The sequence below is a fragment of the Schistosoma mansoni genome, assembly GCF_000237925.1.
Source record: "Schistosoma mansoni, WGS project CABG00000000 data, chromosome 1 unplaced supercontig 0010, strain Puerto Rico, whole genome shotgun sequence".
In the NCBI taxonomy this organism is placed as follows: domain Eukaryota; kingdom Metazoa; phylum Platyhelminthes; class Trematoda; order Strigeidida; family Schistosomatidae; genus Schistosoma; species Schistosoma mansoni.
In genome coordinates, this window is record NW_017385987.1 from 117,304 (window position 1) to 134,308 (window position 17,005).

General features: G+C 30.9%; 1 protein-coding gene across 1 annotated transcript; it reads left to right on the forward strand.

Moving 5' to 3' along the window:
• Positions 1 to 4,205: 4,205 nt before the first annotated feature.
• Positions 4,206 to 15,899, forward strand: Smp_027990 (neural gene activation protein; the record flags this gene model as incomplete). The annotated part of the gene is made up of 4 exons (XM_018791921.1): positions 4,206 to 4,222; positions 6,607 to 7,025; positions 10,343 to 11,391; positions 14,325 to 15,899. The coding sequence occupies 4 exons, from the start codon at positions 4,206 to 4,208 to the stop codon at positions 15,897 to 15,899; spliced, it is 3,060 nt and encodes a 1,019-aa protein (XP_018644833.1).
• Positions 15,900 to 17,005: the final 1,106 nt, after the last annotated feature.

The window sequence follows — 17,005 nt, forward strand, 5'->3', positions numbered from 1 at the left end:
CGGCGTTTAAATGCGAAAATCATTCCTGAAAGTTATCCTTGTCTCACATTCACGATTTGACAGCTACATTGAAAGGTACAACTGTCTTTTCAAAAATCAACTTGGTTAAAGCCTATAACCAAATTCCCATGGCTACTGACGACACTCGCAAAACCGCTATCATCACTCCTCTTGGTCTCTACGAGTTTTTGTGCATGCCATTTGGCTTAAGAAATGTTGCACAACTCTTCCAAAGGCTCATCGATAACGTTTTTCGAGCTCTCAACTTCGTACATGGGTATATTGATGACTGCTTGATTGCAAGTCCGGACAGAGAATCTCATCTCTAGCATTCTGATCTTGTCTTCGAACGACTGCAAAAGCATGGGATTACTGTAAATATTCGAAAATATCAAATCGAAACCGACTCCTTAGATTTCCTATGACACACTATTGATGCTCAAGGCATCCAAACTCTGAAAAATAGCGGTCATTCTGGATTACCCAGAACCGATCACCATTGCGCAATCGCGCACGTTTTATGGACTACTAAGTTTCTATAGACATTTCATACCAAACTGCGTGTCTCTTATGAAGTCTCTAACCGACCAACTTCGTGGATATGCGAAATCCATCAATCCGGACGATACCGCGAGGAAAGCATTCTTCACAATTAAGGAACTTATCGCAAAAGCAACCATTCTTGCACACCAAGACATCCAAGCACCCATTAGATCGCAGTAGACACATCCGACTCGGCGACCGGAGGAGTCTTACAACGATGTTAACCACACCTGGCAACCACAGACATTCTTCTCGAGACGGTTGTTAGACACCGAATCGAGGTACAGCATTTCCGGTAGGGAACTCCTAGCTATGCAATGTGTTGTACGGCCCTTTCAACATCCTGTTGAAATCCGAGAATTCACTCTTTTCACCGATCACAAACCTAATACTTTCTCTTTAAGCTCATCTTCAGACAAGTTCTCACCTCGTGAGTTTCGACAGCTGTACTATATTTCACAGTTTACTTCAGATATAAAACACATTTCGTAAGTGAGAATTATATCATAAGTGAGAAATTAGTTTTTTACTCTGTTGATTAAATGTCCTCAGATTATTTGTAATATGTATGCATAGCTAAATTTTCGACTAACAGTTGTGTTATATTCTTATTTGATTTATGATACTGTTCACAATAATGGGTAGATTTTATTACTGTTAATAAATGCAGAAACTACACACTAAACCGATCTTCATGGTTCATCATTGGACCAATTGATTGAAATTTTGACGTTTTCCTACTAATTCCATGTTTATAATAGTCTACATAAATGAATACATGTGATAACATTTCTCAATGGTAATAATGTATAAAACAACAATGTAGACTTCACAATAAATTTGTCTAATTGACATAAGTACAAATTTTCTCTTGTCATTTTAATTACTTTTATTCAAAATCAATCTATCAACAGTAATTTCTGGTATATTTAATCGTCGTGCTGATTTTGGTATAAATTGTGTCACAGTCTCGGTTTATTTTCTTTTAACATCATCTACTATTCATCTTGTATTGTTTTTTTCAATATTCTCATTGACGTTTGAGACTTAGTGGATAACACGATGGCGTTTGAAGCTAACGGTATTGGGTCCAAGTTCTGGAGTGAACATCAACTCTGAGATGCAGGTGCATCCAGCTGACGGGTCCTAAACACGTGTCCTGGATTCCATTGCTATCCACCATCCGTCTTTGCTTATCATTCACTATGCTTCAATTATATCCTAAAATTTATATAATATGCAATAATTATTGAATACTAGTCTGTATTTTAATATAATATTACTCCAAGTAATTGTTGAAAATGAAGAAAGAACTCAAAAAAATGTTCCAGAATATTCTATATAAATTGACGACGACGAGAAACAGATATCATCCAAGTGTTCAGTAACAAACGTAAAGTTAAATATCTTAAAATTTTAATGTTACCGAGTAATTCTTGAAAATAGCCAATCGATTTCAGACGTTACAAACTCATTTGGGATTCTTAGATTTTTTTCATCCAATGAATTGTCTGTTATATATTTCAAAATTTTATTAAAAATACCATAAAATACAACTCTACTTGGAATGTAGATTTGATTCATAACGAACAGTCATGAGACACTTGTAATTCAGACCTACTATAAGCAAAGATGGATAGTAATTGGTAGTGGAATCCAGGATAAACGTTTTATCTTATTCGGGACTCGTCAGCTGGATGCACCGGCATCCCAAGGGTTGATGTTAACTCCGAAACTCGAACCGTTCGCTTCAAACGTCATTGAGTTATCCACTTAGCTTACTGAGTCCTGATAACCATTAGCTCGTGCAATGTGGTGAAGTGTACCGGTGCACATATACCAATAAGAGATTGATCAATTGTAGTCCTAAACATCAATGAGAAGATTGAAACAAACAATACAAAATGTATTCCGACCTGCTATGTTTGAAATCATTTAAATTCACTCAATACAACAAGACTTAGAGATAAACTATTGATCTGTCTTGATCATTTCGATCCGTAATTTGAATCAGAAAACTGTAATAATACTACTACGACTACTGCTAATAATAATAACCATCAACATAATAATATCAATTCGATTTCATTGGTTAAAAATAGAGAAAGAAAGTTAGACATTTTATGAACTAACCAATCAGATTTCTATGCGTACGGATATATAAACTTGTTGTAGTTATGTGTGATGTTTTTTTATTATTAATTCGTTTAAAATAAAAATTGAAAGGATAGAAAAATAAAATAGAAGCTTTTTTTTTGTCGCTTTATAAATTCACCAATAAAATAATAGCAAATTATATGTCTATTGTATAGGTTAATAATTAAAGATAGACTAGGGTAAGTTGATTAGAAAATTAGATGAATAAGAAAAAGCTATTGAGAAAAAAAACATAGGGTGGGGGGAGAAATTTAAATAAGAAGCGAAATGGTTGACTGTTCTTATATAAAAAAGGAACTAAGAATCATAGAAGTGGCACTCATAACTTTCGAAATACACTTATCTAACTCTCTAGTGACCAATTCGAGAACCATCAAAAATGCTCTTGAATTTATTTTGAAGATATTCAAATTCGTCGATTACCGGTGGTTATCCATACACAATTTTTTTTTGAAAACATCCGCTTGATTTCATTCATCGTGAACTATTAACATAGTCTAATCAAAACACCCTCCTGACGATTTCTAACTGATGAGAGTGTTTTTTTATTTTTAATTGAAGTGATCCAAGAATAATTGACTCATAAAAAAAACTGGATTTTTCTATCAGAGCGATTCCTCCTATCTCTCTCTCCTTATCAACTCTTGTGTTTCAAGTTCTCAAAAGCAGAGGAATAAAGAATAGAAGAAAAACCAAAAACCATTACCTGAAATCATACTTATCATACTGAGATTAACATTTTTACCCCTACAATAAATTCACATACACACCAACAGATATATACATAACCGTTCATACATAAAGATTATCCACCAATCGAGCAAGGATATATATTTGTATGTGTGTCCCAGAGAATAACAAGCAATAATAATAACAAAAATAAATAAATAAATCATAACTTGAAACAATTCAAGTGATTTTAGTTCAAGTAGTGCTCATTCGCCTCATTCATAACCAACTAACAAGAGAATTCGTTCTTAGAAGAGATTTTTTTTCTAAAACAATAACTGTAATTTTTGAAGTGTACTTTTCATCCTCTCTCTCCCACTCTATCTCTCGTGCGCGCGCCCACTTTGGTACTCAACACATTATTCAACGGCATCTCAAAGAACAGTTGTAGTGATACTCAATTAAACACTTCAAAAAAACTTTTTAAAAATCATATCATCCATTGGGAGACTCTTGATACAATAACAGGAAGAAGTGAAAGAAGGCGAAAAAAATCTATTTTGCTCTATACGGACATTTGTATTTTCAAGTGTAATTAACACAATCATCCTCTTCATCGTCATAGTAATCATCATCATAATTACTATTATTATTATCTTATGTTTAATTGATTCTGATTTTTTGCAATAATTATCAACATAATCATCATCATCGTCAAGAATATTCTTCAATAAAACAGACTTGAAAGAGAAAAAGTAACAAAAACAAGACATCGATAACAAGAATTTTCAATAGTGTTCCATGATAAAGCTCTTGAAAAATTTAATAACACAATAATGGATCCGCAATTATTGTAAGTTGATGGTTGTTTTCCATTATGATATATATATATATATATTAGATTGTGGGAATAATTATAGAATACATGCCTAATTACAGGCATGTTCGAATTGATAAATATTCTGTAAAATACAATGAGAATGTTTAAGTCTACCTTCTCATTCTCTTGAATCAATATTTAAAATTGTGTAATTGATTATACTTCAATTACAAGTCTTCTTTGTGTTTATTACTTTAAGCTACATTTTGTGAGTTACATTACTTAATTATTTAATTAAAGGTAGCTGATGAAATATATGGCTAATAAATTGAGATACAAGCCTTTAATGCACTCCTGCTTCAGTTTGGGTGCCCGGGCAGTCTCCAAGCTCTCACACAAATCATTTGATTTCTGTAAGGAATATATATTTGGTGTAGCCTTGTAACAATGTTCAAGTGTTTGAATAAATAAATAATAAATAATTTAATGCACTAGATCAATATCTTCATTATAACAAGATGCCTAAGTTTTATATAATGAAATATGAATGATAAGATTGTTTTTTATCTTATATCTAAACTGAATTTCTGTCACATTGTACTGTCAAGTTTACAACTATATTTAAATAAAAACAAGAACTTGTATTTAAGATGATCAGAACTTACTCGAATAACATGCGGAAATGAAAACAAGATGCAGTAGGATATGTGTATAATCATAAAGTGGTTAATGTGCTCTACCTGAATGTAATCAAACAACCTATGTCGGTTAATTTATATGATTAATATACATATTTGTACAATGGTGATTACAATCACATTCTTAAATTAATAAATGATTTTTTAATGTGAATGAGAAAATAATTGCTTATGTTAGATGTTAAAGCAATCTTTAGTTAGTTACTGTAAACATCTAGATATTTTCTCTATATATCAACAAATATTCATAAAATTATTTATAAGTAATTACTTTTCTAGTTGAAATCATGAGTCAATTGAAGCTTGACCACCATAGAAAACGTGAAAACACTAGACGGTCGTTTCGTTCTATTGCGGGACTCCTCAGCGAGGCGGGATCGTGGATGCGCACTGCTGACGAATCCCACAATAGGACGAATCGACCGTCCAGTGCTTCTAGGTTGTCCATGGTTGTCTAGCTTCGATTGACTCATGATTTCAACTACCAGATTACTAAAATCTCCAGAAAACCCCTTTCTGATAATTACTTTTCTGTAAGTAGATACTTTAGTGACAGAATTCGATCAGCTCAAATAAAAAACCTGGAAGCACCAGACGGCCGCTTTGTGCTAGTATGGGACTACTCAGTTAGGACGAAACGGTCGTCCAGTGCTTCCAAGTTTTTATTTGTGGTCTAGCATAGATCGACTCATGAATTCAACTATTAAAAATCACTTTATTCTCTACAAACTCCATTTTAATAACATATGAAAAACACCAAATATGTGACATTAGTCACCATTCAGTGATTAATCAATTGTGAAAAATATTCACATATGAGCGAAGATGAATGGTGGCTAGCAGTGAAATCCAGAATTCACGTTTCATCCTACTCGGGACTCATCATCTTGGTGCATCTGCATTCTGAAGTTGATGTCGTGAATTAAGGTGATATGAAGGCAATCCGCACAGAATGTACATGTTCCAATCAATTGTAGTCTTCAAGATCAATGGAAAGATACAAACAAACAATACAAAAATGAATATTCACGTATGATTTTCGTTTTCTAATTCTTCAGCTTAACATCATTCCATAAATTTTCAGTTTTGGACTTGAATTATTATTTTATTTTAAGTATACTTCTTATACTTAACTAACTACTAAAAATGATAATATTTTATCAGTGCTTACATCTTATACCTTGCTATTCTTTTCCTTTGCTTTACTGCTATGAATTGTAATATCTTTAACAGATGCGAATTTCAATTAAGTAACATTTTGTTCGTGATCTAAGCTTCAATGTTAATGTCACCTTTTTAAATACTTTTCTTAGGTATCATCAGTAAATATATCACTACTATATTCTTGATATACATTAGTTTATTGAACAGCGTCACTTGAACAGTATAGGTAGTAGTAGTAATAGTAGTGTGAATAATCTTAGTAGTGTTTTTAATAGTTTAGTAATACCTAAATTATATTCCAGAATATATTCTCATCACGTAATAAACAAATAATGATAGGATAGTACTATTCACTGTGAGAAACTTGAATGCCTTACTTTCGGCTGAGTAATATATACATATAAACAATTGAATCACACCGATTCATATTTATATTGCAATTTATTCGATGAAATTCTATCGGCATTAATGAAAGTAAAAATATAGCAATGGTTAATTAATGAAATAATCTAAATACTCTTTTTCATTGTCTTATTTTAATTCAACATATAAAAGAGCTCAAAGTTTTAACATTAATGATGTAACAAATAATCAAACGAATAATTTAAAACTATCTGCTGAACATCTCAATGAACATTCGCCACAAACAAATGATCCAACTGGAGGATTTCTATCAAATCATTCATCAATGTCTAATCATAATAATCGTATGAGTTCATTATTTTGGCCTGGACAACAACAATCGAATCAACTTATAGATGAAAATTCTCCAACAAATAATAATAATTTAATTATTGGTTCTAATCCTGGATATAGTGGTCATTCGAATTCAGTAGATATGAATCCAATTGAATCAAGTGTATTACATTCAGTGAATGCTGTTTCCGCAGCCGCTGCTTCTTCATGGTACGGTGTTGCAGCAGCAGCCGCTGTTGCTAATGACCCACGTTTAAATAATGAATATAATGAGTATGGTAAGTTATGAGCCATATAGAGCTGTTTTTCTATTTCTTTTCGTTGTTTCTGATGTTTGAAATATTCAAAGATTCCTCTATGTTTTGTGAAATGTTCAATAAAAGCATATTTTAAATTAGATCGTTTCATGTAAATCTCGAGTGATTGACATATTTATCCCGTCATTGTATCATCTGAAGGTGTTACACAAATGAACATTTTATTTGTATGTATTTACCAAATAGACTACTAAGTTCCATCTAATCATATTATTTTAATTCATATGATATGTTATTGATTTAGTCTACTAATTTTTAATTAATCAGTTTGACATTTACATTCCACCCAAAATGATGCTGTCCAGGCTAACGGATATAATCATTCTCATCACGAATTTAAGCAATCTTACCAAACTGTCTAAAAACTATTAAGAACTAGGTATGAATTATAAGTCTTCTAGATCTTACTCTGAAGCCAAAGCTATTCAGCCTTTCTAGCAACATTCAGTAGTTTATATTTCTAAAATTTATTAAACATCCTGTTATCCTAGATTATGACTGAGAGATCATATACCAATTGTGATACTATTAGGTTTTAAGTTAAATCCTATGTGAGATCATGAATGAATAAGATGGTGGTTGGAGGTGGTCAACAAGAAACCCTGGACCCAGGTTTAGTGCTACTTGGCTGTACCTGTAATCTTGAGTGAACTGGTACTCCCTGACGCATTCGACAAGCATTAAGAAGGACTTGACATGCATGACATTGATCACCACCCAGTGATCAATCAATTGTGATCATGAATGAAGGACCAGAAGAAATAAATTATCTAATGTAATATAGTATTTATTTAATTCTCCAAATAATGTTTACTACTACTAAATCATTAAACTAAATATATCATCATATCTGTTATTTATAAAAATTAAATTTAACCCATATACATTGATTAATCAGAGAAAAATTAGATATTAGATTCCCTCCATTATAACATGTACATATTCATATATTTTATAAACAAACTATCATAATACCAATAATATAGTAATCTAATTTAAGTAGTCAATTCACAAATAAGGCCATTTAATCATCATACGATTAAGCTACTTACTGATATCAATAGTATTCATGATAGATTAAGAAAGGAATTTTAAAAAAGACAAACGAAGATCAATCATTCACCTGTTTTATTTTACTATCTAATTATGAACCCGCATTATTTCATTTTATCAAATAAATATATTTTCAAAATTGGGATTGAATATAATAAGTAATAATGGAAATTCCCCTTTTTTTATATACCCTGAAAGTTAAAATGATTGAAGTATCATTCAAGCACATTAGAAACGATAAAATTCAAATTAATACTCTTACAATGAACTAAGTATATGAATTAAGATTTATTTAACTCTTTAAAACTGACACTGTAATTTTAGGAAAAAGTGAATATTCTTAATAAACACCATTCATTTACTATTGAGTCAGAGGTTATGCATCTCCTACCCTGATTAACTGACTATCATAGATACAGTGAATGACTAATTCTATGGGTAATCACTATTTCTACTCTATATCATCGTCAGGAATAAACCTTTTTAGCTACTCAACAGTTTGAGTCAGGAATCATTATGAGTATGGCATAAATTCAGTCCTCATCGAGTTAAGTTTTCGGTTGGTAGTGACACCAAAGATTACAACAGTAAACTTTATACTAATTAGCTCTTATTCTATTAATTTATTTACCGATCTACTAATTCTAATAATATACATGTATAGATTTACTTTGAGCCACTGTATGATTTTGTATACTGAAAGCACAATTTTGCAATTACGTAACCATTTTCATATTTTATTTAAGCTCACGTGACTGCATGTTTAAGTAGTGTTCGTGTGCAAAACACACACGTCATAATTGTGTTAATTTTTTGTATACACAACGGTGGGCCAACATTTTTCCCAAGAAAATTTTCTTACAATTAAAATACTTGAGATACGTGTAAATAAATAATTGATGTCATTAGAAAACTAATTTTGGCATACATATAATAATTAATATTATTATTATTATTATCACTATGATTACTACTATTACTATTAGAAAGGCACTATACTTCGCTCGTACAAACAATGAATAATTAATTACACAACGATAAGTACCTCTCTAGAAAGACTCATAAATGGAAAAACAAATTAAATAAATTGTTTCATTAGTCACCATGCTCATGAAAATAATGACAATAATAATAATGGCATGGAAACATGGTGGAAAAGCAAACATTCTAAAAATAGACAATAAACAATCACTTTGGTGCAATTTCTCCACAAGAATTACGTCATCTCAGTACTGAAGAGAACAATTAATGATCAACTAATTGGATGGATAATTAATCATAGTAACAATTATTAATCTTACACAGGTAAAATTTTACATGGAGCACGATAATTCTACTTAGTAGTAATGGTAATCACAAACAGAGGAGAGAGAGAAATGCAGTGCAAGAAAACTGTTGATCAATAAGCCAAATATGAAGTAAAACATGATGAACATTCCTTTGAATCCATTATTTGAGAAGAAAAATCATCGTGGATCAGTGTATGGTAGAATCATTCAATAAATCTGACATCAAATAAAAGACCTGTAACTTGTGTATGGGAACTTAGTTATTCAGTACTCTAAGGGACAGGTAGCTTTTTTAACAATCTGAAGACAGATGATCAGAATACAATTAGTACAATTTAAAACAAAGAATATTTACATATTATTTAATGAAATAAAAATTTAATTTAAATATATTTTTTATTAGTTTAATCTAAGGAATGATCTTAGATTACCATTTTAAACCTGGAATGGCCGTTACATCCTAGGATGGGATTTCTTGACAGTGCGCATGCTTGATACTGCATCCGAGAGACTGGACCTAAGGGCTTCAGTCTCACATGCGAACGATTAACCTCTCGAACAATGAACCGGGATCCAATAGCGTACATGCCTAACTTCAGTCAAGTAACACTACTGAGCAACTTCTATCCTGTAATGAAAAGTTGTCTTACACTCAATACTGTTGAAGTTTACTGGTCATGGCTCAGTAATCAGTTATTCTCATGTGAGACTGAAGGTTGTGGGTTTAATTCTTGGATGTGCTCTGCAGGGGACCGCCATACTAGGACAAAATAGCCATCTAGTGCTTCCATGTTTTCAATAGTAGTTCAGTAAGTATTAGTTTGTCACGTAAAATATTATAGTTATACTCATAAATAACTTTTTTCCTTAATTATCTAATCATGACATTTACCAACTTGTTTTTTCCTTTTATTTACTCACGTTCAAACTTTACAGTTTCACGTTTAATGGGTGTAACAAATGCTGCGATGGCATGCAGTTATCCGGGACATTTAAGTCCATCCAGTCTCAGTGGGACATATGGTTTATTCAACAATAATAATAATACTAATAATAACATTACTGGTCATAATTCCAGTGAGTTTTCAAACTCTCATTTTATCACAAGAACTCGTAATACTAGCCCACGATCGTCTTCATCATCAACTTCAGCAGTACTTAGTGGGACAACTAATATACCAATGCCTACTGGAACAGGATCATACAACTCGACAAATAATAACAATAGTAATAATGGAAGATTTACACGAGGAAGATATTCAAATAATTTATCATGTCATTCACCACCAAATATACCACAATCAAATCATCGTATTGATTCATTAGATTATCAGAATTCATCAATAAATACATTTCAAATGAATAATAGTAATGTTAATAATATGACCAACAGTAATAATAATACTGCTGCAATGTTAGCGTATGAAAAGCATCAGAAAGCTGTTGCTGTTGCAGCTGCCGCCGCTGCGGCTGTTGCAGCTAACAATGGGAGTTGTAGCAGTGGTAATATTCATTCACCAATGAATCAGTATTCCTTCAATACACACTCATTCAATTCTTCATTAAATTCACAATTATATCATCACCAACACCCACATTCTCTTCCTCAACATCATCATCAATTACAACATCTTCAAGGACAGACTGGTTGTGGGAATAGCAGTCATAGTGGTAATACAAATGATTCTATTGGGCCTGGTGGTAACGGTAATGGAAGTGTATCAGTAGCAGCGGCAGCAGCAGCTGCAGTAGCTATGCATTCACTACACAATGTTGCCGCTGTTGCAGCTGGACATACTGGACATTCAATTGGTGTACATACAACTACAAATAATTTTCGTGGTTTATCACAACGTCGTAAACGTCGTGTATTATTTACACAAGCTCAAGTTTATGAATTAGAACGACGTTTTAAACAACAAAAGTATTTATCTGCACCAGAAAGAGAACATTTATCACAATTGATTAACTTAACACCGACACAGGTAATTAAATATTATTCCATATTGTATTTTTTTATTATTAAATTCTAATATGATTAAGATAAAGACATTAAATACTAAAAATCATGTAGTTTAACGAAGGGATCTCTTTCCAATGAATTTATTATTAAGCTGTACAGTCATAATTTTAAGGATTACTTCCGTGGGGACATATGAATAATGAACAAACATAATGATGTTATAAAACAGTTTCTACTTTCTAACAAGTAATTGAATCAATAATGTAGGTATTCTAATATGAAATAACATCAGAATTGTTGACAAAAAGAAATACGTAAATATTTTGTTTCAGTTTAAACCAGTCAACTGTAACGTACACTCATGAATTCACATGACCTTGAATTAGTAGTAATCTCATCAAGTTTATTTAAAATAATCTTCACTCAAATTGTACAGTGAATCATTATCTCAGTGGTCTATCGGTTAAGGGCTCTGGCGCGAGACTGGTAGGTCCTGGGTTCTAATCTCGCGAGTGCGGGATCGTGGAGTCCCATAATAGGACGAAACGGCCGTCCAGTGCTTCCAGGTTTTCCATGGTGGTCTAGCTACAACTGACTCATGATTTCAACGTTGAAAAAATCTTAATTATTATTTCCATGATTACTATCTCTCTAAAGTCTTCGATAAGTAGTTCCCTGAAATAGATAGACTATATAGACTCTAATATTAAGTTAATCTAACTAGATAATTAGAGTAATTTCAGTAATGAGAATCTAATAGTTTAATCAATGAAATATTATGATATTTAGATTTTATTCATTACAAATTGGTTTCAATCAAGGCATCATTGAAAACTAGAGAACTCTGGGAATGTTCCATTCTAATATGGAACTCCGGATCAGGTGTACGTTCCTAAGTTGTCTTATACTACGAGGAAGAAGCTTTTCACTGTCCCCTAGTTTTAAATTACATCCTAAGTAAGATTAACCAACAGTGAGTATAACTTACAAAATTAAATTAATCTCCATAAAATCCCTTTAACTAAATATTATTATTGTTTTCTTTTCATTCTTTATAACACTAAGGAATCTTTTTAGAACGCAAACCATCCTTATTTATTGGTTTAATTTATTTTGTCTTTCTACAAATCGGTTTCTAAAATATATTTATATCAACAAGTTAAAACGTGAACCAACTAAGCTGTTATATGGATGCATTGTGTTGAGCTCTGTGAAACGTCAGTCAACTTATACAAAAATAAAAAATGTATACTTACATATATTCGATTCTTATTTGGAAAGTATTACTCTACATACATGTGTGCACGTTTATCTTCTATGAACAAGAACTAGGCAATAGAATCTACAATATATATATGTAATAAAATAACAACTAATCAATATTTGTTCCACTGGAAGAGTGAAGAGTTTAATGTGGTAGACAATTTATCAGAGATCAGAGAGTTATTTTTTCTTTTTTGAAAACTACCCAAATTCATCTTGCATTGTATCATGAAAATAAAAATGTTAACTGTGCTTACCGTATAAGAAATAAGTGTATTACATTATAGATTGCATTACTCAAATAATTTGGTCAGCTGATGAATTTTAATTTAATGATAGAACTATTTACTTTATCGACTGTCACCTTATATAAAGCTCTTGAGTAATAACAATAATATAAAATTGAAGTTGGTTAATGTTAGGTGGTTGTATGTAGTCAACAGGAAACCCTAAATCTTTGTTTCGTACCAATTGAAACTCATCAAGAAAGTGTACCTATAATCTTGAGAGAATTGGTGTTCCTCGTGGAATTCGATTAGCTGTTATCCAACTTGGTAAATAATTTGAAGCATAGTTTATCAATTCTTGTTTTCTTCAAAACCATATCTAGTTGTATAGTATGAAACGTAGTATGTAATTATTTCACTATGATCTTGATAACATTTATTTTACCCGTAACTATCTTATGAAAATCTATTTTAATAATTTAAAATAGAAATGATCTTACTGATCACCAACCTAAGTGATTATTTGAAGATGAGATTATCAACTTACATACAAATATTACAATGAAATTGTATTGTTTTGTTGGCTATGCACACAAGTGTGTGAATAATAATAATTGATGGTAATTTTTCCAAAAGTACCTTAATACATGGGTAGTAATTAAGTTTACAATGAAATTCTACTTGAGATTCCAATCTGTCATCGTTGAAGCCAAATTGACGATCGATTTCCTTATCTCATCCGGTAGAATACTTTTAATTGCATTCTAAAGGTCATCCAGTTGATCATTTTTTGAAATTTCAACTTAAGTTATTAATTCTGTATCTATAACTAAGTTTTCTGTTCGCCTACTACAATTATTTCGGTAATTTAAAATAACTTACAATTCACAGAAATTCGTTTGTACTAAACACTTTATCAGTCTGATGTTTATTTATTATTTATTTAAACACATAAATATTGGTACAAAGGAGAACCAGATACATATGCTCCACACAAATCTCATTTGATTTGTGTGAGGGCTATGATACTGCCCAGGTGCCCAAACTGAAACAGGTGGTTTTCTTGGGGGGCCACACCCGGAGCCTTTGACCTAAAGGTCTAATCCACAAGGCGGTGGAGCAACGTCAGAAGATGCAGTCCCATAGGAGCCGGTGACAGATGATTGGTTCATACTCCATTTGTTCCCTCAGGATACTGGAGCCCATGTGCATCATTGGTTTGGAATCAGGGTTTTCTAACTCCCCTAGGTGGACTAGCCGTGTCCACGAACTGTCAGTTTGATGACATGAAGGCATTCCACCATATAATCAACATTACTTTAAGGTCTTTTTTAATTCCTGTATCATTTACTCCATTTTATGTAATAATCGATTCATTATTGTGATTAAAAGTTCCTTGTTCATTCATCTAATGCATTTTTTTAACAAAAAATTCTTTTGATTTTTGAAATTTCAATAATTTCAGGTGAAAATTTGGTTTCAAAATCATCGTTATAAATGTAAACGTGCACAAAAAGATAAAGAGAGTTCTTCAATCAGTGATCATCATTCGACTACAACAAATACAATGGATTTAAGAAATGATTCAATCAATTCAAATCATTTATCTATACAAAATACAACATCATCAATAGCAACAACATTATTTAATCGTAGATTAACACAGGATTTATTAGATAATCGTTTATTATCATCCAACACTAATATAAATACTATGAATAATCGTAAGCTGAATCAAACCAACATAACTGATCATCATTCAATTGATTCCGATCTATCAAATTGTTCTGAATCATTATCTATTGAAGAATATCACGATGATAATCATCCTTCTCATTTGATGCCAACAATAAATAATGAAAAAATACAATTACATAGTCCTGATTTTATACAAAAATCAAGACAAACATGCATGAATGATACTGATTGTATTTCATCATCATTACGTTGTAATGATGATAGAAATGAAGTAAATTTAACAAAAAATTCGATGATGTTGACACAATCACAAAATCAACTTCATTCACATCAATTAATAAATGATACACCGACTGGATTTTTTGGTTATAATGATTTATTATTGAATCCTAATAATTATTCATTAAAACAAGGCAGATCAATGTTCAACTATGCAACAAATCATTTATCTTCAACACCAATACCTTTACCATCTAGTCTTCAATTATCATATGAAAATGGACGTAATGAAAGTATATCGCCAAGAAGTAAACTGTCAGAATTAAATAATCCTACTCATCAAATGAATACAGGAAACTATATGAATAATCCATTTACAAATTATCCATTTGTATCAAATACAAATTATTATACAAATTACAATACATCACCATCGTATCTACAGAACTTTCTAGCTGGAACACATCGCACTATTAATAATGGTAATGATAATAATTCAGCTGTCAATTCTTGTTTAGTCGATTCTAGTCCTCCAACCGATGATATAAATGATAATATTCATAATCAAAATAATAATAATGAAAGTGTAATTGAATCTAATATGATTGATATAAAGAAATCACTAAGTTTACCCATAACATCATCACCAATATCAGCAGCAACCTCGTCGTCATCAACACCAAGTTCATTAGTACATGCCGCTTCTTCATTAAATTCTCATACAGATTTCAATAAAACATCATCAATATTTCAGTCAATACGTTCAACAACACCAAATCATATAAAAAACTATTCAATTACACCTACAATTACTGAAACAATAAATAATAATAATGATCTCAATATCAGTAGTAACTGTACAATAAATGATCGATTAAACATTGAACAACATAAATTTCTAACGAAATCTAATGAAAGGGAAAAACAACTTTTAAACAATCATTCAAAAGAGTTAATTGAACCAATTGATGATTGTATTACTTATAAGTCATTAATTTCTTTAGATAATGACAATACTACTATCAATACAACTACTACAACTAGTAATGATAATAATAGAAATAATGATAACCGATACTCCGACTTCACATCTTTTATTACAAATGGTTTATCAAGAACATAAAATGTATTACATAATCATTGATAATGTACAATAAACTAAATTTGAAACTACTCAAACAAAATTACAATTTTACTCGATTAATTTAATAAAACAATAAACTAAAGTGATATTTTCTATAATTTTTTTAAAAAAATAAAATAATTCATACATAACTACCTATTTGGTTTTATGTTTTCTTATTTTAAAATCAATATTTAATAAATAAATAAATAAATAAAAACAAAAACAAACAAACAAAATAAACAACATTTGAATTTTCAATATGATACCATATTTGTTGTTTTATTTTCAATATTCAATTTAAACAATAAAGAATAACACTTGATTCAATTCCTTTTTGTTAAGTAACTTGTTAACACAGTTATATTTAATTGTTGTCAGAATGATTTCTATAATGATGAAGGGTAATTTCTTTGTCTAGTATGTGTATATGTGCGTGTGCGTGAGTGTGTGTGTGTGTGTGCGCGCTTTGTTTTTCTCACAACTACAATGGATATTTCACAAATCTCATTATACATCTATTTGAATTGGATCATTGTTGCTAATGCACTAGTTATTAACTAGAATATATGTCGATGATAGTAAATCTTTCTGAATGTACAACATACATAATTTTGATAATGTATATATTTTCTGATGGATATTTTAATTCATTTTATAAAGTATAGGATGAAATTAATGCGAAGGATAAATTACTTCTTGAGAATTCATTGTGGTCCTTAATGTGCAATACTATCCGAATAGACTAGATACTTATTGAGTTCTGAGACTGTTACTGTTACAGACATAATAAGAAAGAATTTTGTCAGTAGCATCAATAATACTATGCATAGTAATAGTATTGATAGTACTACTAGTAGTAGTAATATGTATAAGAAACAGCTTAATTTGTTATCCACTTTATTATCAAACGATGTTGCCGTTTATTAATCAATAGACTTTACAGCATAATTTTATAGAACTCATTCAGTCATAAAATAAATATAATCAGTTAAATTTCTGATTAAGATCCAGTAAACAAGTCACTATTCATCAAATAGCATTATGTAAGCTATAATTATTCTCACTGAAGGTGTTATATCATTGTAAATGTAATCAATACTGTG